The sequence below is a fragment of the Mobula birostris genome, chromosome 19, assembly GCF_030028105.1.
Source record: "Mobula birostris isolate sMobBir1 chromosome 19, sMobBir1.hap1, whole genome shotgun sequence".
In the NCBI taxonomy this organism is placed as follows: Eukaryota; Metazoa; Chordata; class Chondrichthyes; order Myliobatiformes; family Myliobatidae; genus Mobula; species Mobula birostris.
The window spans coordinates 39,400,750-39,427,359 of NC_092388.1; the positions used below are offsets into that span (position 1 = coordinate 39,400,750).

At 41.2% G+C, this 26,610-nt stretch overlaps 1 protein-coding gene across 3 annotated transcripts in view; it reads left to right on the top strand.

Moving 5' to 3' along the window:
• Window positions 1–4,196: 4,196 nt before the first annotated feature.
• nkd2b (NKD inhibitor of WNT signaling pathway 2b) overlaps window positions 4,197–26,610 on the top strand; it is a 113,358-nt gene continuing 90,944 nt past the window's right edge. The window contains exons 1-3 of one of the 3 annotated variants that reach the window (XM_072283461.1): window positions 4,197–4,586; window positions 4,747–4,773; window positions 4,982–5,103. In XM_072283461.1, coding sequence (XP_072139562.1) covers window positions 4,562–4,586; window positions 4,747–4,773; window positions 4,982–5,103 — 174 coding nt within the window. In that variant the 5' untranslated portion in view covers window positions 4,197–4,561. Of the gene's footprint in view, window positions 4,587–4,746; window positions 4,774–4,981; window positions 5,104–26,610 lie in introns of those variants that run through there. The other 2 variants (XM_072283462.1, XM_072283463.1) reach the window with 2 other exon arrangements.

The window sequence follows — 26,610 nt, forward strand, 5'->3', positions numbered from 1 at the left end:
CGAGAATTCTAACAAAAAAAATAAATCTCAGGGTTGTATATGGTGACATATTTCTGCATTGATAATAAGTTTACTTTGAACTTTGACCTTTGAGCATGGTGCACGTAATAGTACGGTTACCATTTAACATCTTGGAAGCATAAATTGGGAAGAGATGTTCTCAGGGAAATGTACGGCAGAAATGTGGCAAATGTTTAGGGGATATTTGCGTGGTGATGGGTACGTTCCAATGAGAAAGGGAAAGGATGGTAGGGTACAGGAACCATGGTGTACAAATGCTGTTGAAAATCTAGTCAAGAAGAAAAGCTTACAAAAGGTTAAAAAAAAAACTACGTCATGATAGAGACCTAGAAGATTACAAGGCTAGCAGGAAGGAGTTTAGGAATGAAATTAGGAGAGCCAGAAGGGGTCATGAGAAGGCCTTGGCGAGCAGGATTAAGGATAACCCCAAGGCATTCTACAAGTATGTGAAGAGCAAGAGGATAAGATATGAGAGAATAGGACCAATCAAGTGTGACAGTGATTATGGAACCAGAGGAGATAGCGGAGATACTTAATGAATACTTTGCTTCAGTATTCACTATGGAAAAGGGTCTTGGTAATTGTGGGGATGGCTTACAGTGGACTGAACAGCTTGAGGCATATAGACATTAAGAAGGAGGATGTGCTGGAGCTTTTGGAAAGTATCAAGTTGGATAAGTCACTGGCACAAGACAAGATATATCCCAGGCTACTCTGGGAGGCGAGAGAGGAGATTGCTGAGCCTCTGGCGATGACCTTTGCATCATCAATAGGGACAGCAGAGGATGATTGGAAGGTTGCAGATGTTGTTCCCTTATTCAAGAAAGGGAGTAGAGGTAGCCCAGGAAATTATTTATCAGTGAGTCTTACTACAGTGGTTGGTAAGTTGGTGGAGAAGATTCTGAGAGGCAGGATTTATGAACATTTGGAGAGGCATAATATGATTAGGAATAGTCAGCATGGCTTTGTCAAAGGCAGGTTGTGCCTTTGGTAGGTCAAATATACTGGCGGAATATAGTATCTTGATTGTGGAAGATCAGGGGGATCTTGGGGTCCGAGACCACAGGACACTCAAAGCTGCTGCGCGGGTTGACTATGTGGTTAAGAAGTCATATGGTGCATTGGCCTTCAGCAACCGTGGGATTCAGTTCAAGAGCCCAGTGGGAATGTTACAGCTCTAAGACCCTGGTCAGACCCCACTTGGAGTACTGTGCTCAGTTCTAGTCACCTCACTACAGGAAGGATGTGGAAACCATAGAAAGGATGCAGAGGAGATTTACAAGGATGTTGCCTGGAATGGGGAGCATGCCTTATGAGAATAGATTGAGTGAACTTGGCCTTTTCTCCTTGGAACAGTGGAGGATGAGAGGTGACCTGATAGAGCTATATAAGATGATGAGAGGCATTGATTGTGTGGATAGTCAGAGGCTTTTTCCCAGGGCTGAAATGGCTAACACAAGAGGGCACAATTTAAAGCTGCTTGGAAGTAGGTACAGAGGGGTTGTCAGGGGTAAGTGTTTTACGCAGAGAGTGGTGAGTGCATGGAATGGGCTGCCAGCAACGGTGGTGGAGATGGATACGATAGGGTCTTTTAAGAGACTCCTGGATAGGTACATGAAGCTTTGAAAAATAGAGGGCTATGGGTAACCTTAGGTAATTTCTAAGTAAGTATATGTTCAGCACAGCATTGTGGGCCGAAGGGCCTGTATTGTGCTGTAGGTTTTCTATGTTTCTATCACTGTTCCTTTTGTACTGTGACATGCAGTGCAACACATTTTTGTTGTTAAAGATATTAGCCTTAAACAGATATGATTGCATGTAAGAGATGAGTTCTGGTCTTGTAACCACTGAAACATTTGACTGTTCTAAACTGATAGAACTGTGGAGAGTGGTAGCTATAGCAACGAGAGCAACTAACTGAATTGGTCTCAAAACTTACCAGGCAAGTGTCAGAATCAGAATCAGAATCAGGATTAATATCACTGGCATATATTGTGAAAGTTGTTGTTTTGCTGCGGCAGTACATTGCTATACATAGTAACAAAAACAATAACTTAAAATAAGAAATATATATAAAAATTAAATTAAATAAGTAGTGCAGAGGGAAAAATACTGAGGAAATGTTCATGGGTTCATTGTCCATTTAGAAATCTGATCATGAAGGGGAAGAAACTGTTCCTGAAATGGTGAGTGTGTGTCTTTAGGCTCCTGTACTTCCTACTTGATGGTAGCAATGAGAAGAGGGCATGTCCTGGGTGATTGGTGTCCTTAATGATAGATGCCACCTTTTAGAGGTATTGTCTTTTGAAGGTGTCCTCGATGCTGGGCAGGCTGGTGTTCATGATGAAGCGGCCTGAGTTTACAATGTCTTGATCCTGTGCAGTGGCCCCTCCATACCAGACGATGATGCAACCAGTTAGAATGGTCTCCATGGTACATCTGTAGAAATTTGAGAGTGTCTTTGGTGACATAACAATTCTCTTTACACTCCTAATGAAATAGAACCCCAGTTGTACTTTCTTTTAACTGCATCAATACGTTGGGCCCCGAACAGATCCTCAGCGATGTTGACACGCAGGAGTTTGAAGCTACTCACCCCTTCCCTTCTGATCCTTTGACGAGGACTGGTGTGAGTTCCCTCGAATTCCCTTTCCTGAAGTCTGCAATCAATTCCTTGGTCTTACCAAGTTAGTTGCTGCAACACCACTCAACAGCTGATCTATCTAGCTCCTGCACGTCTCCTCATCACCACCTGAAATTCTGCCAATGATAGTTGTGTCTGCAAATTTATAGATGGTGTTTGAGTTGTGCTCAGCCACACAGTCATGGGTGCAGAGAGAGTACAGCAGTGGGCTAAGCACGTATCCTTGATTTGTGTTAGAGTTGATTGCCAGTGAGGAGGAGATATTATTTCCAACCTGCACAAATTATAGTCTCCCAGTGAGGATGTCAAAGATCCAATTGCAGAGGGAGGTACAGAGGCCCAGGATTTGGAGAGTTTGATTAGAACTGAGGGGGTGATTGTGTTGAAAGCTGAGCTGTAGTCAATTAGCAGCAGCCAGATGTAAGTATTTCTATTGTCCAGATGAATCAAGGCCAAGTGGAGAGGCAGAGGGATTGCATCTGCTGTGGATCTATTGTGGTGATAGGCAAATTGCAGTGGGTCCAGGTCATTGCTTAGGCGGGAGTTGATTCTAGCCATGACCAAACTCTCAAAGTATTCATCACCTTAGATGTGAGTGCCAATGGGTGTAATCATTGAGGCAGTTCACCCTGTTCTTCTTGGGCTGGTTTGATTATCATCCCTCTGAAGCAGGTTGGAGCCTCAGTCTGCAGCAGAGAATGATTGAAGCTGCCCTTAAACACTCTCACTATTTGGTTGGCACAGGTTTTCAGAGCCCTACCGCATACCCCTGATGCCTCCTGAGGATTCACCCTCTTAAAAGATGTTCTGATGTCAGCCTCCGAGACAGAGATAACAGGGTCACCAGATGCTGCAGCAATTTGCACAGGTGTAGTGCTATTCTCCCTTTCAAAGCGCGCATAAAAGGTTTTGAGCTCTTCTGGGAGTGAAGCATTGCAGCTATTCGTGATGGTAGGATTCACTTTGTAGAAAGTAATGACCTGCACACCCTACCATAGTTGATGTGCGTCTGATTCCGTCCCTGGCCTCAATTGGAATTGCTTTTTACTCTTAAATGTAATGGATTGGGGTAAGAGTACAAACCTTTCCGATTGTATCCAACAACCCCGAAGTAAAACCGTCTGATCATCCGCCCATCAAATACAACTTTAAAAATTTTTTCACTAGCGCATGGTTTTTTTTCCAAGTGAAGACAACCTATGAACACACTGAATTTCCAGACTACAGATTGCACATTCCAGTCTGTCATTGGTTACGTCGTTAGAAAGCAGACAACTCTCCTTTCCGACTGTATATCCACACACGTCCATGCCTATGAAAGCAGTGCATGGACAAGAACTGAAAGGTGTAAAGTATACAAACTGTGGAGAATGGCTAACCAGCTGAGACGGAGTGGATAGCCTTTTCAAAGCCTCTTCCAGCTATGATTTTTTTGAGCGTACTTCTTTAAGAAAACACGAAGCGTGGCCTCTTGCACGATATTCTGAACGTGCGCTGCATGTCTACTTTGAAACAGTTGCTTAGGGCTCGGCATTCGATTGATCGCGTCTGCGAGAGCTGAAGTGGTTGGAGCATTGGATTCAAAGGGGAGGCTCTTCTCCCACTTTAAAGTGCCGCTGAGTGTAAACTGCAGGTTTTTAATGTGGTATGAGTGAGAGCGGAGAGTAATGTATTCGAGCACGCCTCGCTTCTCTGTCCCAGTTGGTCTCTGACAGCTCTCCTGGAAACTCTTTGAAGAAGATATTCCTTTCGTTGGGGAGAGCTTAATTTGTACTTGTGGGATTATTGTTTGTTTTCCTTTTTGTTCTTCTCTCTTTTTCTCTTCGGCAAAGGAAGAATTACAATAAAACTCCAAATGCTTTTCTCGGCGAGGAAGCGAAGAAGAGACTGCTGAAAATGGGCAAGCTTCAATCAAAACATGGTAGGGAAATTAAAACTCATCCCACTGCCGCGCACACGTGGGGTCTGTTCGCATTTTCACAGGGTGCTTTTCTTTTAAGATTAGTTAATTTAAAAAAGGAAACTCGCCAGCTTTGCTAACTTTAATTTTTTTTTAAACATGGCTCGATTGAAACTGGCAGCATGCAAGCGAAGAGAAAATCCTGAAGGTGAGATTCTTTCTTTAATGGCTTTACCGACTAACAAGGATTAATCTAGATAGAAATATACTTTTTTGTATTAAATTTAATTTGATTCCCCATCACTCTTCAACTTGTACTTTTAACCTTCGTATTTATTCTTGCAGTTAGTTTTCTTGCAACAATTTCATCAGTTTTAATCCTGCATTTGCCCCCTCTCTGTATGTTTTGATTGTAGGAGACAGCTTCGTGGTGAATGCCTATCTGAATCGCCAGGGTCTGGAAGAGTATGAACGGCAAAGGGCTTCGAACGTTGTCCCGGAGCCAACGAAGCAGCGCGGATGTCGACCGCTCTCCACGGTAATAGACACGGCCCTAGCTAGGGAGCTTTAAAACACATCTACTGTATATACCCAGATATATCCGAGGGGAATGCAGCGCAAGAGGCAACAGCCTCGTTTTTTAAAAAAAATCGCTTTCCATCTCAGCTTTTTTACTGCAAATATTTAATTCTCAAGTCTCCTCTCTGCTCATACGATGTAATTGGGATTCAATTCATCTCCATAAATTGCAATTGCCCGTTTCTGCAGCGCAGCCGTTCCCCTCGGATTCCAGCTTGCCTCACTCGTTGCCTGTGATTTCGAGTGCTTGCCGGCTTTTTTTTCTCTCTCTCTCTCCAGTTCAGTTTTGGGACTGGAATTGTGCGGGTGCAGAAGAGAGAAGCCCTGAGATGACATGTACTACCACCATCCATTCTAGATCAAACCGATTTTCTTTTTTTTTTAATATTCTGCCTTCCAGGCAGGTTTTCAGATGCAATCATTCTTTGGAACATGGATCCTGTTACGAGGGAAAGAATTCTCCCGATGAGAATTATCATTTTGGTCCATTAACAACCAAATCTGAATGATTTAGATATTTACCAAAGCTGACAAACTATTAACTTGCTGTGATTCCATAATCACGTAAATTGTAGGGGTTCAAGTACAGATTTTATTTAACTAGTGTAGTGGTTACATTATTGGACTTGCAACCAGTGTTCTGGATTATTGATTCAAAGACACTGTTCAAACAATACCAGAATGGCTAGGGAACTTGTGTTCAAATAAAGTTTGTCTTATCTAGTACAGTATAATTGTGAAGCTCCTGGACTCCCTACATGATTCCACAAGGATGCAAGAAATTACAGATGCTGGAATCAGAGGCAACATACAAGATGCTGGAGGATCTCGGTGGCTTAGGCAGCATCTATGGATGAAAATGGGCAGTTGATATTTCCAGAATGAGACCAGTCATCTGGACTGATGAGAGTGCACCTGAAGGCTTTGACCCAAAATGTCAACAGTCCATTTCCCTCCATAGTTGTTGCCTGCCTTGGCAAGTTTCTTCAGAAATTTGTGTCATGAATTGGTTCACTAATGTTCTCCAGGGAGGGAAACTCGCCCCTTCGTATCTTGTCAAGCAAAATGATTGATTCCTAATTGGCCCTTCAGTTCAACAATAGCATAGGCATAGATAATCAATGCTGGCATTGCCAGTGATGCCCATATCCCATGGAAAAATATAACCTTGCTTGCAACAGATTTGAACTGTCTATTCTGTTTTCATACGAAAGTAGCATTCCAGTTGTAAAGCTTGGTCTCTGAACATTAATTATTCTTTCAGAATACATCTTGCTCTTTTCATGTGTACAAATGGGTTGAATTGATATTTTCTTATGCTCACTGAGAACTGCGGAATTTAGCGATGTTTTTGAGCTAATTATGACATTAATTTCATTGCTATGGGGAGTTGCAAAGAGACCAGGGGAATGGAGGCTTGGCTTCAAAAAGGATGTGTGCCTAGCCACCCAAACAATTATCTTCAGCTTGTCTCCATTTTCTTCTTAGCTTTCTTCTTTCCACCCACCTCTCTGAGCAATTGACCTGAGAAATACAAAAATGAAAAAAAATGCCTAAATATCACCCCCCCCCCACCAAAAGTAAAACTTGAAAATTCTGGAAATACACAGCAGGTCAGTCTGCATCTGTTGGAAGAGAAACAGAGTTTCAGGTTGAATGTGCCCTGAATTTCAGTATTTTAGATTTTCAACAGCTGCAGGTTTTTAGAAATATATTCTGATCCCCAAAGGAAGGCTGTGTGGAAAGGGAAGCGCTCAAGAAAATGGGGGCTGGGAACAGGGTGAGCAGGCTTCAATGGAGTAATTGCAGTGCAGTTGCTGCTCATGTAACTGGACTGTTCCAGCAAAAGTCGAAGGTCCAAAACCTTGTGACGATAATGTTACCAAACATCCTTAAAGTGACTTAAAGGTCCTCTGCAGGTTATGGCAGGTTCTATTCCCATGAACTGCTTGTAAGCTCCAAATCAGAAAAGCAGTTGTGAATGAAGTCCCCCTATGGCATGATACGCCTTGCAGTCCCACAGAGGGCAATCTCCCAAATGCACATTTGTACATGTGGGCTGTACTGAATTATAACTGGTATGTGTTGTGAAATTTCTTGTTTTGTGTCAGCAGCACAGTGCAACACAAAGATTTACTGCAAGTTATAATAAATGTTAAAAATAAATCATGGTGCAAAAAGAGTAGAATAGCGAGGTATTGTTCACGGACTGTTCAGACATCTGAAGATGGAGGGGAAGAAGCTGTTCCTAACATATTGAGTGTGTGTCTTCAGGCTCCTGTGCCTCTTTCCTGACGGCAGTGGTGAGAAGAGGGAATATCCTGGAGGGTGAGGGCCCCCAATGATGGATGCTGCCTTGAGGCACTCCCTTTTGACTATGTCCTCAGTGGTGGGGAGACTTGTGACCACGATGGAGCAGATTGAGTCCACAAACCTCTGCGGCTTTGCTTGATCCTGTGCATTGCAGTGTCTACACCAGGCACTGATGCAGCCACAGAATGCATCTGCAGAAATTTCCTGGAGTCTCAGTTGCCATACGAAACTAATGTAGTATAGCTGCTGGCAAGCGTTCTGTGTGATTGCATCAATATGTTGGGCCTAGGATAGACCTTCAGAGATATTGGCACCCAGGAACTTGAAGCTGCTAATCCCCAGAGGAGGACGTGTGTTCGTGTGTTCTCCCAACTTCTCCTTCCTGAAGTCAGCAATCTGTTCCTTGGTCTTATTGATGCTGAGTGAAAGATTGTTGTCCAACACCTCTCTACCAGTTAATCCATCTCACTCCTGCGTGTATGAGATGATGAGAGGCATTGATCGTGTGGATAGTCAGAGGCTTTTTCCCAGGGCTGAAATGGCTAACACGAGAGGGCACAGTTTTAAGGTGCTTGGAAGTAGGTACAGAGGAGATGTCAGGGGTAAGTTTCTTATGCAGAGAGTGGTGAGTGTGTGGAATGGGCTGCAGGTGGCAGTGGTGGAGACAGATACAATAGGGTCTTTTAAGATCATCCTGCATAGGTACATGGAGCTTAAAAAAATAGAGGGCTATGGGTAACCCTAGGTAATTTCTAAAGTAAGTACGTGTTCGGGACAGCATTGTGGGCCGAAGGGCCTGTATTGTGCTGTAGGTTTTCTATGTTTCTATATAACTGAGGTGGGCCAAGAAGTAGCCATGTCTAGAGGTTTTCTGAAAAAGACGAGCAAAGATTTATTTAGCAGATGAATTGGGTGATATTTCGATGAAGCATCTGTGCTTTGAGGCTCTTCTGTGCATCATATTTGCAATAGCTTGACATTTCTGAAGGAGAGGAATGGTGATGGTGTTAAGGAAGCAATCAGTGTAAGATGCACTTGACCATTCTATCTTCTACTTTTTGCCTGCAAGCTGAAGGTTAGGAGGCAGGAGTTGCCAAGAGAAAGTGAATGAGAGATGTGAAACCTGACACACTGCATTGAATCACTAGCACTAAGGGTCTGCATGAAGTTCAGAAATGAGGAGGCTAAGCACCATGACAAGGTCATGTGGGAATACTTTGGAACCAGTTGCATGTGATTTAACTAGGTAGAATGCAAATGGATGAGCATTGTCTCTCTCTGCAGGATGACGTTGAAGGAGATTGTGACTGGTTGTCAATGGCCAGGAGGTCACAAATGAGAAAGGGTAATTTAATTTACCTTTTGTTAAAGTCAGATTTGATGCTGTTCTTGGCCTTGATGGGAGAAATTTCTGTATTGTCACATGCATGGAAACCTCATGAGTGGGATTAAGCAACACACACAAAATGCTGGTGGAACGCAGCAGGCCAGGCAGCATCTCTGGGAAGAGGTACAGTCGATGTTTCGGACCGAGACCCTTCGTCAGGACTAACTGAAGGAAGAGCTAGTAAGAGATTTGAAAGTGGGAGGGGGAGATCCAAAATGATAGGAGAAGACAGGAGGGGGAGGGATGGAGCCAAGAGCTGGACAGTTGACTGGCAAAAGGGATATGAGAGGATCAGGGGACAGGAGGCCCAGGGAGAAGGGAAAGGGGGGGGGGAAACCCAGGGGGTGGGCAAGGGGTACAGTCAGAAGGACAGAGGGAGAAAAAGGAGAGAGAGAGAAAGAATGTATATAAATAACGGATGGGGTACGAGGGGGAGGTGGGGCATTAGCGGAAGTTTGAGAAGTCAATGTTCATGCCATCAGGTTGGAGGTGACCTAGATGGAATATAAGGTGTTGTTTTCCCAACCTGAGTGTGGCTTCATCTTTACAGGAGAGGAGGCTGTGGATAGACATATCAGAATGGGAATGGGATGTGGAATTAAAATGTGTGGCCACTGGGAGATCCTGCTTTCTCTGGCGGACAGAGCGTAGGTGTCCAGTGAAACAATCTCCCAGCCTGCGTCAGGTCTCGCCAATATATAGAAGGCCACATCGGGAGCACCGGACGCAGTATATCACCCCAGCCGACTCACAGGTGAAGTGGGATTAAAATGAGTTGTTTCTGGAACAGTTGAGATGACCTTAAGAAGCAGCTGTCTTGAGGTGTTGAGCACCAGTCCATCTTTTATCAGAGGCTGCTTTTTTGCACAGCTTTCCGCATTCAACACCTCGAACGAGAGATTGGTACTCCTTAATGTGTCCATTTCACTAATTTCCTTACCCAGGCACTTTGGCATTGATAATGTGATAGACTGTTGACTATATCTACTTGCAGTCAGCTGAGTCTGCATGTTAACCAATGCTCCTGGAGGGCTGAATGCAATTTGGCAGCATTCAGACTGTCCGTATGAGGGTGTGACATTTGTGGTTATAGTGGTGTCTGTTGTAGCAGTATTATCTGAAATCAGGACACTGAATGCAGTCTGCACCAAAATGCACATCATTGCGCAAGTTTGAAAGGCACTTTAAATGGGATGTATTGTCAGAAATTATATTTTCCTTGTGACTCATGAATTAAATTAGTATTAACTGCACCCTGCTTTGTGTTATTGAGAGAACATTATCCCTATGAAAAGATTTCTAAATTGTCACAATTTTCATTTGAGTTATAGGATCTGTCTCCTTTTTGATCTCTCATACCATACTACTACTACTTTGAAAATGTATGTGGTATGGAGTTTGTCTATGTAAAACTAAAGCAACTTGGATAGCTTATTGTAGTAATTTAATAATTTTGATTTTGAATTTTTCTGTTATTCATCTGGGTCGGGAGGCCATGCCTTCTCACTTTTATTTTGTTCATGTACAAATTAATTACATTCGAAGTTCAAAGTAGGTCGTTTTCAAAGTATGTAATCAGTATGTTACCTTGAGATTCATTGCAGTCATGTATAGGAAAAAAGTAGAATAGAATTTTAGAACTATAGTGACAGACTGATAAACACCAATCTGCTGAGTACAAACTATGCAAATAAATTAATACTGAGAGCATGAGTTATAAAGTCTTCAAGATGGCATCAGTGAACAATGCAACCAGCAATTACATCCTGCAGATAGTACACAAATTTACTTCTTTCAAATATGATTCTACTACTAAGCTGCAAGTAATTGGAACCTGTGACTTAACACTTTGGTGTGTTTTTGGGCTGATTGAGCAATCTGGCACTTTGCTGTCCCTGAGGCAGTTTGGTGAGGTTGGGAGTGGAGTGTGTGGCCTGGAGACGGGTTGTGAACCCATGATCTCCCCGATTGCTTCTCTCCGATTGGGGCGTTGAGTAAGGTTGAAGTTGACACGGACAACAGTGGGAGGTGGGCCGGTGTTCAATGCCGTCTGCTTGCAATTGGCGAATCTTCCTCTCCCTTTCGCTAGCTGCTGTGGGAGGAAAGTGCAGGAGTCTTGGGATCCACATTACAAGGATTGATCAGCGAGGCTGTGGTCTTGTTTTTGGGGGACTTTGAGGTTCATGTTGCACACGTTTCTGGATTCTGGTCACTTTTGCTGTTCTTGAGCAGTGTGATTGGGCCAATCGATGTGGAGAGATGCTTTGGTGAAGAATGGCTCTGCAGCCTGCTAACACGTGCTGAACTGAACTGAATGGAATACTACTAGACACCTGGTTTGATCTTCAATATTCTGTAGTGTTTGCTCACTTCTTGCCGGCTGTGCAATCAGTGTTTTTTTTTTGACGCATTGGGTGATCGATGTTTTTGTTTTGTGGCTGCTTGTGGGACGTAGAATCTCAGTTGTATGCATACTTTGATAATAAACGTACTTTGACTCGTAAAGAGCCCTTTAAGGTGAATCAGTTAATCTAGAACCATTATAGCATATTGGTGTATGCAGCTCAGGAGCTTGATTCGTTGTAGGGTGATAACTTTTCCTAAACCTGGTGGCGTGGGACGTAAAGCTTGCTGTGCCTCCTGCCTGAAGGAAGTAGCAAAAAGGCCGTGGCCTGCATGATGGGGTCTTTTGTGGAAACTACTTTCTCGTGGCATTACTCTGTGTAAATGTGCTCTGTGATGGGTTGGGCTTTGCCTGTGATGGACTGGGCTGCATCCGCCACTTTCTGCACCCTTTTTTGTTCCTGTGCATTGGTGTTTCCATCTCGGTTAAGATGCAGACTGTTAGGATGCTCTCCACTGTGTACCTGTAGAAGTTTGTCAGGTCATGCTGAATCTACTCAAACGTAAAGGAAAGTAGGGGCTCTGTCATGCCTTCCCTGCGGTGTACTTGTGCTGATGGTGAGTGTGGAGGAGCTGTTGTTGCTAATGTATATTAACTGATCTGCTAGTGGGGAAATTTGAGGATCCAACTGCACATACAGGTACCAAGGCCCAGGTCTTGGAGCTTAGTGATGAGATAGAGCATGTTGAGAGTTTCAGAGGGATGTGGGAAGTTTCATTATCCACATACCTTGTCAGCTGATGAAAAGGAACATACTTAAACATGAAGATCAATACTATTATGAGTTAAATAGTCTGCCTTGAGTTTTTTAAAGAAGTCATTTCTGAAGGTCTGAAGGTCTGCTGGTCTGAGGAAGCAGACAAAGCCAATGTAGGATCTTCAGACTCTGCCACAAATGGAGGTGGGGAAAAGTCAATTACCATCTACCTTATCTATGTGTCTCTTCATTTTAAACACTGCTTTAAGGTTGCCCCTCATTCTCCTAAGCTCTATTGATAAAGGCGTAGCCTAGTAAACCTCTCCCTACAAGTCAGGGCTTCCCATCCTGGCAAGATCCTCGTAAATCTTCTCTGCACTCTTGCTGACTTTTTAACCATGTCTTTTCTATAACAAGGTGACCAAACCTGTATGTAGTACTCCAAGTGCAACCTCACCAGTCAATTGTACAATAGCAAATTAATGTCCCAACCCCTCAACTCAGTGCCCGAACTGATAAGACCAATGCACGGTCTGCCTTTCACCGCCCTCTCTCCCTGTGATGCTGACGTAGTGTTCAGACGTTCACTTCTGTGCCCTGGCAATTCTTGTGTTTCGAAAATGCCAGTAAACCTTGATCCTCTGGTCATTATCACCCCATTATATGTGAGATCTCATTTTAGAGTCAGTAAAGGACTTATAAAGTGTAATCGTTATGATGTGGTAAGCAATTTGCAGTTTTTCCTCCCCCACAAAAAAATGATGTGATAACATCAGATAATCTGCTTTGTGATGATTGACAGTTAAATAAGGACCAGGATGCTGAAGGTTTATTCACTGTAATGTCAGTTCTATTAATTTCTAAATGATAAGGTGGTAGCTTGAGTCTGTAAAATGGGGGAGGAAGTAGATGCATAAATAAGAGGAAAGAAGGAAATGCCAACAAAATGATTGTTATCCTTGGAACAGACAGATTTAAAGAGATTAAAAACAAATTTCATCATAAGAATTCTGCAAGCAATTGGAACACATCAAGTGAAACCTTGCTGAACATGAGCTGATATGGTATATGCAGGCCAATTAGTGTATACAAAGGCAAGATCTTATCAATTCCTCCTGACTAGGGTCCAGAAGCAAGATAACTTGCACATTCAGCTTCAGATTTGACTTTGAATTTGGATTATTTTCCAAGTCTCAAGCTGTTGCTCATTTAAAAGAAAATCTTGGTCTAAATGATATGACTTTACGGAACTATAATTTCATTTTGAAGATTAAAATTTCTCATGTTCCGATGGTCATTTTAAACAGGCTGATTGGAAAATTTTATTTGTGTCCTGCCAGTACGCTAACCGCCTATGATTAAATCTATTATTTGTTTGCCTTTTAATCAAGCACTACTTTCTAGCTATCTTTACCTTCTTTGAGGCTACCATTAGCTTCTGTTCTCATTAGCTAGATGATGAATGTAGAATAGTATATCGGTAGAAGAAGCTATTCAGCCCATTGGGTTGTACACCAATTTGTTCAAAGAGCAATCTAGTTGGTCCTAATCATCTGCCCTTTTCTCCAACAGTGGGAATAATTTCTTTTTCATGACCCCTTCATGATGCGGAATAACCCCTATCAAGTCATACTTTAGCCTCCTTAGTTCTATGGAGATAATCCTGGCTCCATCCCAATCGATGTAAATATGGTTCATCATCCCTAAAGCATTTTTCGCAATCTAGTATATCACCTTCAAAACATTCATGTCTTTTTTTTAAAATATGGTGCCCAGGCTTAGACACTAACTATCCTGGACCATTAATTGAATATGGCATAACTTCCTAGCTTTTGTACTTGATATATCTGTTCATAAAGCCCAGGGCCAAAATTACTTTACATTGAACGATTTGCAACCCTCACCTCTCTTTCTCATTTGGTACCACCTAATTTTTATGGTGAATTAGATTATGACCAGCACTAATGTAATTTCCACACTTGATTGCCCCAACAACCAAAGATAAATCCAATGTACCAGTTGGCATGCATGTATGGGCGCTGCCTGCCTTTCTAATATTTCTTTGTATTTGTATTTCCTCTAATTCCAGCAACCTGACGTGAATTACTTTTTATTAGCTGTCCTCCAATAAGTATTCTAATCTACTGAATGAGTATTAGAATTTTTATCTCTTCATCTCACTGTGGTTATTCCCCTGTCCAATTCAAGGCACTCATAAGAGTAGATTCATTCTTTATTTGTAATTGCTATCTTTCAGCAAATTTGACAAGGTATTCCTTTACTTTTTGAGGAGGATGCAAAGAATATCATGGACGAAATGAATATCTAATGAGGATGTCATGAACAGAGCAAACACAAAAGGAGAAATAATGTATGAGATCATGAAAAGGCAACGTAACTTCATTGGACATGTGATTAGGAAAGAGGGGTTAGAATGCACAGTAATTATGGGAAAGATTTGAAGGGAAGAAAGCAAGAGGAAGACAAAGACAAATGACGATGGAGACAGCAGCCAGGGAACTGGAAATGAATATCAATGAATTGATCCACTTGACCGGAAACAGGAGTGTGTGGGCCATGGCACTCAAAGCTCAAACTGGGCATGGCACCTGATGATGATGATTCCTTTACTATAGAGATGGATATAATCACTGAATTAAATGTTTTTGGCATTTTCTTTATAATACTTGATAAAGCCATGAAATCTGAGGGCGAGAGGGGTGGGGGTGGTGGTGGTGGTAAAAGCAAAGCCTGGCTAATGAGAAATTGGAAGTTCTACAAGAATTGTGTGCCCTGTAAGCAATCTAGTAATCTGTTTTTTTAAAAGTTAAACATTATTAGCTATAACTTGCAAAGCTGACATTCTTCAAATTTTCAGAAAAACCCAAATAGTTAATAAGGTGAAAATTTTTATTACTGCTGCCAACTTCTGGCAATTCTGATGTGTAACCCTACTCTTAACTGAAGAACCAAGGATTCACCTTGGATATGAGTATCAGTAATCCTTAATCACCCCAGAAAGTTTACAGTACAGTAAGGGCTATTTGGTCCACTGTGTCCATGTTAGTTGGAAAAGAAGCACCTAATCTCATCCCACCTTGGTCCATAGCTGTTCAAGTCATGACAGTTCAAGTACACGTCCAGCTATTTCAAACTATGTTTAGAGTTCATCCTATACCACTCTTAAAGCAGCAAGTTCTAAACTCCAACCATACAATGAATGAAAGAAGCCTTTTTTTCACTCTTCCCCCCCCCCCATCTAATTCTGCCTGAATCTTAAGCCACTGACTTTGAATTTCATTGATAAGGAAAATACTTCCCTTCTGTGTAGTGCATCTGGGTCTAGATTTGCCCTTTTCTTCCAAAGAAAACAACTTTAGATTATCTAATCTTTCCTCATACCTACAACTTTCCAATCTTTGTAGCATAATTGTAAATCTCTGCTGCAGCCTCGGCAATACATTCACGTTTCCAAATGGAGTGCCCAGAACAGAAAGAACTGTTCAGTCCATGTCCTAACTAGCATAACCTCTCTGTTCTTTTTTTTTAATCATTTGTAATGTTTAAACATAACCAGGGCAAATATGAAAAGCCATAAATAGGTTTCTGAGAAAGGGAAAGAATCAAATAATAAAAGGAATGATTTGAGAGGTGTTCAGGGACACAAATGATGGGATTCAGTATGAAAGAATAATGAAGGCTTAGTTGCAGCGGATAAGGAGGTGTAAATAGGAGAAGAACAGAGAGAAGATAAAAAATCAATGTGAGAGCTGAGACGCGAAGAAGCACAGTTGCTAGAATCTGAAATGAAAGAGAATGCTTATCTTCCAAATGGGCATGCTGCAGCTCTCAGCCCTGAATTCAACAGTGTCAGATAATTGGCCTTTCCAGTTCATAGTAGAAATGGCCAATTTTGATGAAGGGTCATCAACCTACAATTTTGACTCAAGTTTTTTTTTGTTTCCTTGTGGTGATGCTGTTAGACCTCCTGGGCTTTTCCCACTTCTAATTTGGATTTCTGGTAACTGTAATGTTCTGGAATTCTCAATTCCAGTATTGTTCACTGGCCTCTGTCCTCTGTCCTCATTCCTCTCGCACTCCTTACTCCTCTAAACAGGTCAGGCACAATTTTTGAGAGTCATCCTCTCTTAGCAGTCACTACCATTTATCTGTCTTGATTTCTACCTCCCATACACATTCCCTTTCTTCATTCCATCCCTCCCTCTTCTCTAAAACCCAATGTGTTTTTTACCTTTCCTTGTTCTATGAAAGGTCACCAATGTGAGATGTTACCTCTGCTTATCAGTTCACAGGTGATGCCTCGCTTGAGTACGATAACCAATGTAGAACATGCTACAATAGAAATACGATTGATTAAAGGATGAACATCTGAGAATTGCAAGAGGCAATGGTCGTATGCACTTGATCTTGTACTCTGGGGCTTTTGGCATCATCTGAGAAATAGGTGAAGCACTGGTTGTTACTTAAGTGCAGCACGCTGTATTGCCAATAAGATTTGGGACTCTCATGAACAAGCCTTGATCCCATGACCTTGTGATTTGGACAATATTGTCAGCCATGTTTCAGTTGCAAATTATTGCTCATCTCCTTGGAAGCTGTAGAAAAGTCATGCAGTGCAGGGTACTTTTTCCTAATACTAATTTGTATTTATTCTGAATCTTTTAATATTGGTAATGTGGACCTTGGTGCCTTGTAAGACAATTAGTAAATAAAGTTCTTTGATTAGATGGGAGATGTCACAATCTGGTCAGCATTTGGGTTTTGTGGAGGATCTAGAGTTAGAGAGATGGAAAAGCTTAAGGGTGGTATTCCAGATCTTGAGATTTTAGTGTTTGAAAGCCCATCTGATAGTGTTGAAGATACTTGTGTGCTCAGAATTGTTAAGTTATAAATAGCTATATGTTTTGGGTTGGAACAGACTAACCTAAACTGAAAATTCTGTTAATAAATATAAAGGTTCTAGATGAATTGAACAATTTGGGTAAATGACTATTGAAAACCTCATTGGTGTTTTCTATGTACTGCTCTTGCATGCCAGTGCCAAGGAAGAGTTTGTTCTTTCAGTATGTATTTGTCAATTCTTATTTAGAACTAAGGCCTTATTTAGTTCTGTTCATCAGTAAGGAAGCCAGTCTGTGGTCCCCGTTAGGCAGAAGAAATGTGAATATCTGCGGTTATTTTTCTACCTTTCTCTGAATTGTTGATCTGCTTAATCCTTGGCATTGTAATATGCAACTTGTATGCATCATAGTAAAAAAATAACTAATTTAATTACTATCTAATTAAATCTACCCATAGCTGAAAAGCACTTCCATTGCATTTTTTGTATCTCATGCAAATATGCATTCTGCTTGTACATCATCAACCTCTTAAGTGCCACTGTCATCTATGTTTGTACCTCAGCTACTTCATATTTATATCATTAAATAGCATGTACTGACCTCCAGGTGTAAAGGTATGTGAATAATTAAATATGAAAACATAAAACTTTTCATATCTCCACCAGTTTGACTCGGCTCCTTTATGGAAAGGAAATGTGCTCTAACCCCAAACGTTAATGTATAAGTGGTGTTAAATACTATGAACGGATACTAATGCGGTGACTCCGTTAAGATACATTTGAGAAGGGGATGAGGGCGTTTTTTTTGCAAGCAGTTGGGTAATTGGATTCCACAGCTGCTCCACATAAACATCAAAGTGCCTTGAGAGGAGAATTATTCCGGGTTATTCCATCACTTGAATGGCAGTGTCCAGCCAGAACCATCTGCTCCACCTTCTCATCCAGAAAGTTTAAATTAGAGGCTTCAAGTTGAGTGGAGAAGAGACTTGTGTATATATCACTGTTAAGATTAGTTTCCTTCTGATAAGCTTTTGTAGTTTAAGGGATTTCTGTATTTGGAGAATGCTTAACTCAGCTGTGATTGCATAAAATTTTCACAGACCTTGTGTTTTCAAGAACATTGCTTGGAAATGTAGCTTTATTTTCAAAGTATTAATTTGAAGTGTAAGTTAGACTATGCTTCCACAAATTATGTTCCCCAACGTGCGTATCAAAACCTGCAGCTATTGGGTCTTCCCATTGGTAAACACATTTGCAAATACAGCATAGTGGGTGTGTTACTCAGACTGGAGTCTAGAAATCTGGACTAGTAATCCAGAGAATGTTAGTTCAAATCCCATAATGCTGAATTGAGAATTTAAATATAGTTTACTTTCATTTGGTTCAGAGAATGCAGACGTTATTAGAAAAGCCTGCATTTATTTTCTGTCCTAATAGTCCTTAAGCATTTCAGAGGGTTGTGAATATATTTGACCACTGTATTGTTACCATTTCATTCAGTAGCACTTTTTCTCATCTTGTGTGGCCTAGGCTGAGGTTTTGAACTGGGGTTACTGATGTTGTTTATGAAATGGTAGACGGTAATTGTTTTATTCAAAGTTTATTTAATGACATGAACATATCCACTATGGGATTTGATCAAGCTTTTCCTGGGTATTTTAGAAATTGGCCTTTCTCCTTTCTGTATTAATGGCAGATGTTACCCAGTGCTCTTCTAAAGAATATTGGTACTTGAATATTCTGGTTATTCGGAATTCACTTGCACCTCAAATTTTTTTTGAAACCAAGCTAGTTTCAAAAGAATTCAGGTGTGAATCAAATCAGCGGTATTCAGATTTGAGATGATGGCGATCAATTAATGGACTAGTCATGTAATTGCAAACCCTTTACATCAGCAAAGTGTTAAAGCTAAATAGGTGTCGCTTTCAGTTTGGACATCGGCTGTGAAAGGAAAGGCAAAGTGTCTACCTTCAACTGTACAGGTTCTAGCAAAGAGATGATGATTATGGTCCTCCAGTATTAAATATTTTAATAGCATGATATATTCTCATCACTTAAATGTGCTCTGTGAAGTGCTGCCTCAGTGTATTAAATTTGTTAAAACTCTTCTTCCCAAAGTGTTGGAATAATGTTATAATTGCACTGTATGAAACTTGTTAGTGAATTTGCATACATCAAGATCTCACATAACTGCAATGAGATGAACGAAGAAATAACCTTTTGGGAAGTTTAGAAGTTAAATATCATCAGATACTTGGCCTTTTAAGAAATGTTTCATTAATTTCATCTCAAAGACATTACCTCACTCAATGCTGCATGAATGCTTTGACGTGCATTTTACACTCAAATATCTTGAATGCACAACTTTCTGGCTCCAACTTGAGCAATCCCCCTGAACTGAAGCTGGAACCAATGTTCATTAAAAGTATCACCAGAAGTAATCAGGTGTAGTAATGAATTAGATTTGGCGTAATAACAAAAAAAACTACGCAAGAAAATCTTGGAAAGCATAAACCTTTATTAGGGACTGTACCATGGAAACTAAAGGCACCCAAAGACTAACCTTTCTCCAAACGGGTTGTAGGCTTGTTGGTTTCGGGCACAAACTCCTTCACTTTCAAAAAGTTAACAGATGAAGGATTGCTGGGAATTTGATTTAAATATGAATTCTGAGCAAGTTAGATATTCTGTGAATTGTAAAAAGATGCTGCTTGTTTCAGAGTTGTCACCATATCGTACAGTCACATACCAATGTGGTGTCACAAGAAAATGAGATATAATGTGGAAGAAAACTTTTAGCCTCTTATGCCATTCAATAAGATCTCAATTCATTGCTTCTTTCCTGTGTCAATCCCTCGGTTCCCTTAAAATCTAAAAATCTGACCTTCACATCTATCTTGTGTAGATGGTCCAAAGATTTAGAGTGAGAAGTAATTCGCTATCCTCTGGGCAAAGAAATTTCTTGCCTTGGTCCTGAAAGCTTAACTATGTATACTGTAAAGCACCATAAGAATTTTGTATGTTTTGATGAGATCACTTCTCATTCATCTAAATTCAAGACATTAAAGGCTGAATCTCTCCTTGTATGACAAATCCAGTGTCCCAGGGATCAATCTTTTGGAACCTTGCTGCACTTTTGTTGCAGTTCTATGCGGTTCTCTGTTGGTAGAGTGAGATCACACCTATACAGAATATTCCAGATGAAATCTTGCCAGGAGGTGTAATTGGAACAAAATGTACTGTGCTTGTATTTAAATCCTTTAAATAAAAACCACTGTACCATTTGCCATTCCTAATTGCTGGCTGTACTCTTATTGGATGCTGTTATTCACTTATTCTGCTCATGGACTGCCCTTGCTGAATTCTGGAATTTTCCCAATCATGCATCTTCTGCTTTTTATGTTGCTACAATAATAAGACTTTTCCTTTGATCTAATGCTGTCTTAACTTGATGGGTTATTTTGAACAATATATTCTTTTAACAGACATTAACAATGTGTTATTTCCTATCCATATCTACATTACGTGGTGTAATATTCTCAGGACCTACAGTTAGAATTGCCTTGCATGATGATAGAAATCTTGAAATATTCATTCCTGTTACTAGTTATGTACTAGAACAGAACTAATGTTGGTCCTACTCCAAAAAAAGGTAGACCTGGTGGATATTACTTGAAAATTTCCACTTCCATTGGATTACCTTCCCTCTTGGGCCTTGTTTGTGTGTTGTAACTGGAAACTTTATAATTGGATGTTGTATTTGTTTAGTGCCTGAAATATGACATTTTGTGAGGTTGCATGGGGGTTGGAGCAGTGGTGGCAATGAAGTGAGTCTTCTCTGTATGCAGTTTAAGAACTTTTATTATAGAGTGGAACTCCCAACACAGCCAAAAGCTCCACCTAAGTTCATTACTCCCCGCACCCCCAACCACTTGCCAGTTTCACTGCAGGTTCCCTTGCTGGGTAACAATCCAGTTGGTCTCCGCTTATCAGGACTGTCCAGAACGGGTTGAGTCCAGCCCAACCTCTGTGTAGGAAAACTTTTCCTGAAGTGGTAGTTGGTTTGTGTGGGCTTGAGGCTCCTGTTAGATGTCAGTCCAGTATTTGTAGACTATGTTTTGGTCTCTCCTCCTTAGAACTTCCTGGAATAGAACTTGAATCCAGCTGTTTCTGACTCAAAGGCAAGAATTCAGTCCCTGACCCCAAAGATTAATGTGGTGAAACGTATACCACTTGAACTCTCTGCCCTATGTTGCTACAGATCTTCCTGTATGGAATTATAAGCTTGTTTTAAGTCTTGTAGTTCTGCGGTAGGACATCACCTGGCATGGGACCATATCTCTGCGCAGATTTGACTTTGAAAATATTGGAAAATGTACCTTTGCCAAATTCCGAGCTGCAGCTTTTCCTTTCATGTGTTCCAGGGATTCCTTTTAACATTTTGCTTTTGAAAGCTAGGCATTTTTAAGTTCTATCTTGTTCAAAGCAGACAAAGGGAAGGGAGAGCTTCCCAAACTTTAGGATGAATCAAATCAAAATTGAGGTCAGACATCCAATCTGATTCGATCTAATTGCGTTTAACGGAATTAAAATGACCAGTCATGGCAATAAAATGGTGTGAAATGTGAGCTGTCCTAAGAAGTAGAAGCAACTTCAGTTGGAACTTGGAATTGGGTGAATGTTTGAAGCACAAGTAATATCTGGGCCATAGGTAAGCACTGGGAAATAAGACTAATCAGATAACTTTCAAAGAGTTGGCACAAATACAAAGGACTTGAAAGCCTGGATTATTCTACAACACTCTCCCATCAAAAGCCTTAGTCAAAATACTAATATCTAACTCCCAGATGTTGCAATTGCAATTCTGTGCATTCTTGTCGTGTTTAAGAGGTCCTACATTATTTTGCTACGTTTTGTCTACTTTTTATTTTAAACCTTCAGTTGCCGTGCCACTTTCGTTTGTTCTATGAATGACTGATTTGGAGGATGTAACTCAGATGGAAATGGAACCAAATTTCAAGCCAAAGTGCATTCATATCTTGATACTCAACACTATCAGGTTTGAAGCATCATAGAGTAGAGAGCAGTACAGTGGATGAACTGGTCCTTCAGCCCACAGTGACTGCACTGAACTTAATGCCAAATTAAACTAAAATTTCTTCCGCCTGCACGTTATCTATATTCTGCCATTCCTTGTATTATTATTCTGTCCATCTAGAAATTCCGTTAAAAGCCACTATTCTCTGTTTCTACAATCACCCCTGACAACCCATTTCAGGTGATTACCACTCTGTGCTTTCTAAAAATAAAAAATGGCTCTTGCCTCTCCTTTAAACTTTCTCCTCTCAGCATAAGTGCATGTCTAAGGACTTCCATTTCTTCTAGACAGATGCACACAATCATTTGAGACAAAAAAAACCTGTTCCAAAAATGACAAGAAAGACAGGAACATATTGCACTGAACTGCTTCCCAGACTTTTTATATTAAAAAAATAATAATTTGCACCCATCATAGCCTGAACCCCCCCCCGCCCCCCCCCCCAAAACTTCCTGGAGCTTCCATTTGCTGGATGCAGCGACCCTTCACACTCAAGAATCATCTACCGAGATTGAACCAGCTCTGAGAGACGTGCCGGTTTCTAGTGTGGTATCCAGACTCAAGCTGAGCAGCTGGACATAAATGTCACCTGGACTGCGAGTCAGTGTGCCGGCACTGAGCTGAATGATGACACTGCCAATGAAGAGGAGGTCAGATGAATCAACATTTGACCTCAGATTGTTTTGGAACCAGTGGTTGACTATCATCTTGATTTCACCCATTATCTGAAAACTCCCACTGTCCTCTTCACTCAAACAATCCAGAAGGCTGCTTATGCAAACTATAAATTGTTTAACATCTCCCAGCTAAGCAGCTGTACATCTCTGTTTGAAAGGAGTGCAGAGTAGCAATATCACACTATTCAGCAAACCATTTCAGAACTTTGCTGCTATGGGAAAACAATAGCTTAACATCTGCCTATTCACTATGTCGGTAATACTTAAATAAATGACCCACATGGCAATCAGCATCAAATAAATGAAACCAATTGTAAACAGCATTCTGTATGTTTAAACTAAAGCAAAATCTTTGACAGAGGGGAAATTAGAGGAAACTTTTGCCTCCTGATGATTAGATATGGGAAATCTGTTTTGAATGTTGTTTAGGATGGAGTTTTGCTTTGCTTTTGATTGAAAGGTGTGCTCCTTTTTTAATTTAAAGAAAATCTGGTGCAGGGGGAGGTTGCGTGGTTGATATTCTAGGTTGCATGGATAACTTCGCCACAGTGTGTACCGGAAAATCGGCAGGATTTATTTCCAGGCATGTGGCTGGCTCTCTCGATTTGCTCGTTTTTTATTACACTTGGCTGATCGAGTGCAGCTGTGGCAGGCTTAAAGAATTTTTTCATTCTCAACAGCATAAACTGTACATTCTCCAAAATGCAAGTGCTTCCACTCTTTTCAGGCAGTGCTTCAACCAGCAGTTGACATTTCACGATGCCTCCTCAGTCTTCAGATGGAGTAGTAGTGAATGCCTTTTTGTGCATTTTTTGGTCCAAGTACTAGGAGTTCTCAGGAAGAGTGAATACAGCCTTGGCCTTTGAATGTTGTTACAGGGGCAAATCTGAAATATCCGTACATAAAAAGCATACCAAGTTGCATACATGCCAAGCGAGATCAAACCCAGCATGAAGAGGCTTTATTAGTTTTGATCATGCCATTCTTAGCTTTGTTGTCTTTTTAGAATTGGACCTTGGTTCACACCAACCAAGGAGTAGTTAGAATTCTGTCTTTTTGAATAGACTGCGAGGGCAAAGTGAATGCTGGGGAAAAGCTGAGTTTATTGTATTAGGTGGGGTTGGCTTTTGAAGTTATCAGCATCACTGAGGATTTAGCAACTAACTGAATGTAAAGGAAAGACATTTGTGTCCCAGCACTTAATATTTGTAGTCCTCCACTGCTCCATGCTTTTGTAGGGCAAAGCTTAGCTTTTTGAGCCTGTTGGGTTTGGTCCAAATCTAGCCCTACAAATTCAGTCATCCAAATAGGCAATCTCAAAAGTTCAAAGTAAGTTCATTATCGAAGAGCATATACTGTGACATGCGTATACTACCTTGAGATTCTCTAGTAAATACAGATGCAAAGTTAATGAAAAACTGCGTTCAAACAGGCATTAGTTGTAGAGTTCTTGAATGTGAGTCCATAGGTTATGGAATCAGTGCAATGTTGGGGTGAGTGAAGCTATCCACTCTGGCTCAGGAGCCTGGTGGTTGAAGGGCAATACCTTTTCCTGAACTTGGTGCTGTGGTACCTATGACTGCTGTGCCTTGTTCCTGATGGGAACAGCAAGAAGAGAGAATGGCCTGGATGGTGCCCCCCTTCTTTCTTCCCCTCCCCCCAAAAAGCTGCTTGCCCCAAGTTAGCTGAGCACTCCAGGGTCTTCACTAAATCCATCCAGGAACTCCCATTGCCAAATGCAAAATGAACTTTTATTCATCGCATTAAATTATCTAAACTCTTACCAACTTTACTTCTTCCCCACACAGCATGCATCTTTTGATCATTTAGATTACCATGGAGATGCAAAACCAATCAATGAACAGCCAAAATATTTGGGTCTGTCAACCCTCTTAGCAGCATCTATGTATTTCCACTTGCCAGGAACCTCTCCTTATTCCTGCCTCTTGCTTACAGGTGATGCCTTTCTGATCAATAAAAAAAATCAGTGAAGACTTTTTTCTTCCTGCATTCTTTCCAATGCCGAGGGAATAAACCTATGCCACCTGCAGGCTGAGTTTTGCAGCTGATCAAGATTACAGCACATCTTTCTGTAGCTGTGAAGGTCGTGACATTATTAAGCGTCTGTGGAACAAGATCTATCCAGACCATGTTGGAGATGTGCCAGATAAGCCTGTCTCCAATTCATATTCTAAATAAAGCAACTGACTGCTGCCACGTTTGCTGGGGAAATGCCTTTTAACGGTTTCCCAGTGGAAATGTAATACCAACCAATCTGGGTTCACAATTTATCCCACCTGGCAGGCTTCCCAAATATCCACGTCATTTTCAAAAGAATAACAAACTTGCATTTATATATCATCTTTCATGCCCTCTGGACATCCAACTTTGCCGCACTTCTGAAGTGTAGCCACCATTTTGCTCAGTAGGCATACACTGCATCAATTTGTATAAGTTTTGACAGCAAGAAGTAAATGAGCAGATTACCATTTCTGATGAATTCCAGGGCGTGAAAGAATCCAACCTTCCACCCCTATCCACTGTCAAACTCTGAACTGGCTCTGGATAAGACCATTCAATATTTACTCTTCGCTCAAGCAAGCAGAGCATCTGTTTTAAGTTCTCTCTGGAAGGTGATGCTCTCTGAAGCAGAATGCCGAGACGTTGCTGGCCTAGCTTGTGGTCTACGATGATGCTGGTCCGCTCTGAATAATTTGGTCAACTGGCATCAATGCCTGTTTTGACCTGAGGACAGGACCACCAACGGGTGCTCATTATTTAAGATGGAGTTTTGCGACTTGTGCTATTGCATGCTTCACTGCCGACATATTGAGATCAGATTATGCGTTCATGGTCTCATTTCCTTTTTTTTTGAATCAAGTAAAAATGGAGAGTAACAGACATAGTGAATTCCATAGCTCAACCTTGTGCTCTCCTCAAGGAAATTATAAGCCTGTTTTATGAGCTCTCCACTTCCTTTTTGGCTTGCTGTTCTTCCTGCTTCTGAAAGTTAAAATCTAATTGCCCACCTTCTCTATTTTCAGATTGAGGCCATAAAATTTCAATTCTAGTTGCTTATATTTTCACAAGAAACCACCACAACTGGGTGAGAGAATTGCCACTTGCCTCCATTGCTGCTCCTCCGATACCTGCTCTCTCCTGATAGATCTCTAATCCCACCCCCAAGTGTTGTTACTATGAGGGCTGTGACTCTAACTTTCTAGACAATGATTCATCAAAAGGCTGGTCAGTAATCCTTTCCTCTGTGTTTAGGTGTATTTTCTTTCCTTTTTTAAAAAAAAAACACCACATCTGCTCTCAAGATGACTGGGTGCCATCCTGATTGATGGGCCAGGGATGATTCAAGTGACCCTGTCAGTTTCAGCTCCCCAAGCTGGCCCGTCTGGCTTTAATAAACCTCATCAGTAGGTTTGCAGTCCGCTGCCTTTTTAAAATATAAAACCTGTGTGAATTTGTCCATTGTTAACATGCAGCACTTAAGCATAACTCCCTCCCTAGATTCATTCTGCAAAGGCCAAGTAAAATGATCAAAAATTCTGAAATGTAACACCATGCAACAGCTGAAGCCACATCTGGTGGCACAGTGCTTGCTCTCTGGTACTACTTTATCCCTATGGAAGGGTCTGATTAGTGTGGGAGGACATGGTGAAACTCTGAGAAGTGACTGCTTCTTTAGGCTGTTCTAGTGGTGGACGTCCCACTTGGTGAAGCAAGAATCTGAATGAGAGCTGTCCATATGATATTGAGCCACATGGTGCTCGATACGTTCCCGGCACCCAGACATTCCACACACTGAGTCTGCACATTTTACCTAGACTGAATACAAAGGAGTGACAGATCTGTTCCACTACCCCTGGGAAGTGTAAATTGAGGCATTCCAACACCCTAACAGGTTTAATGCAGAAACCCTGTCCCCTACGAGCCTCTAACAATTTTTGAAAGGAGACAAAGTTTTATCTCCTGTTTAAAACCTATGGGCTATCTCAGATATGTATAATAGCTATTCAA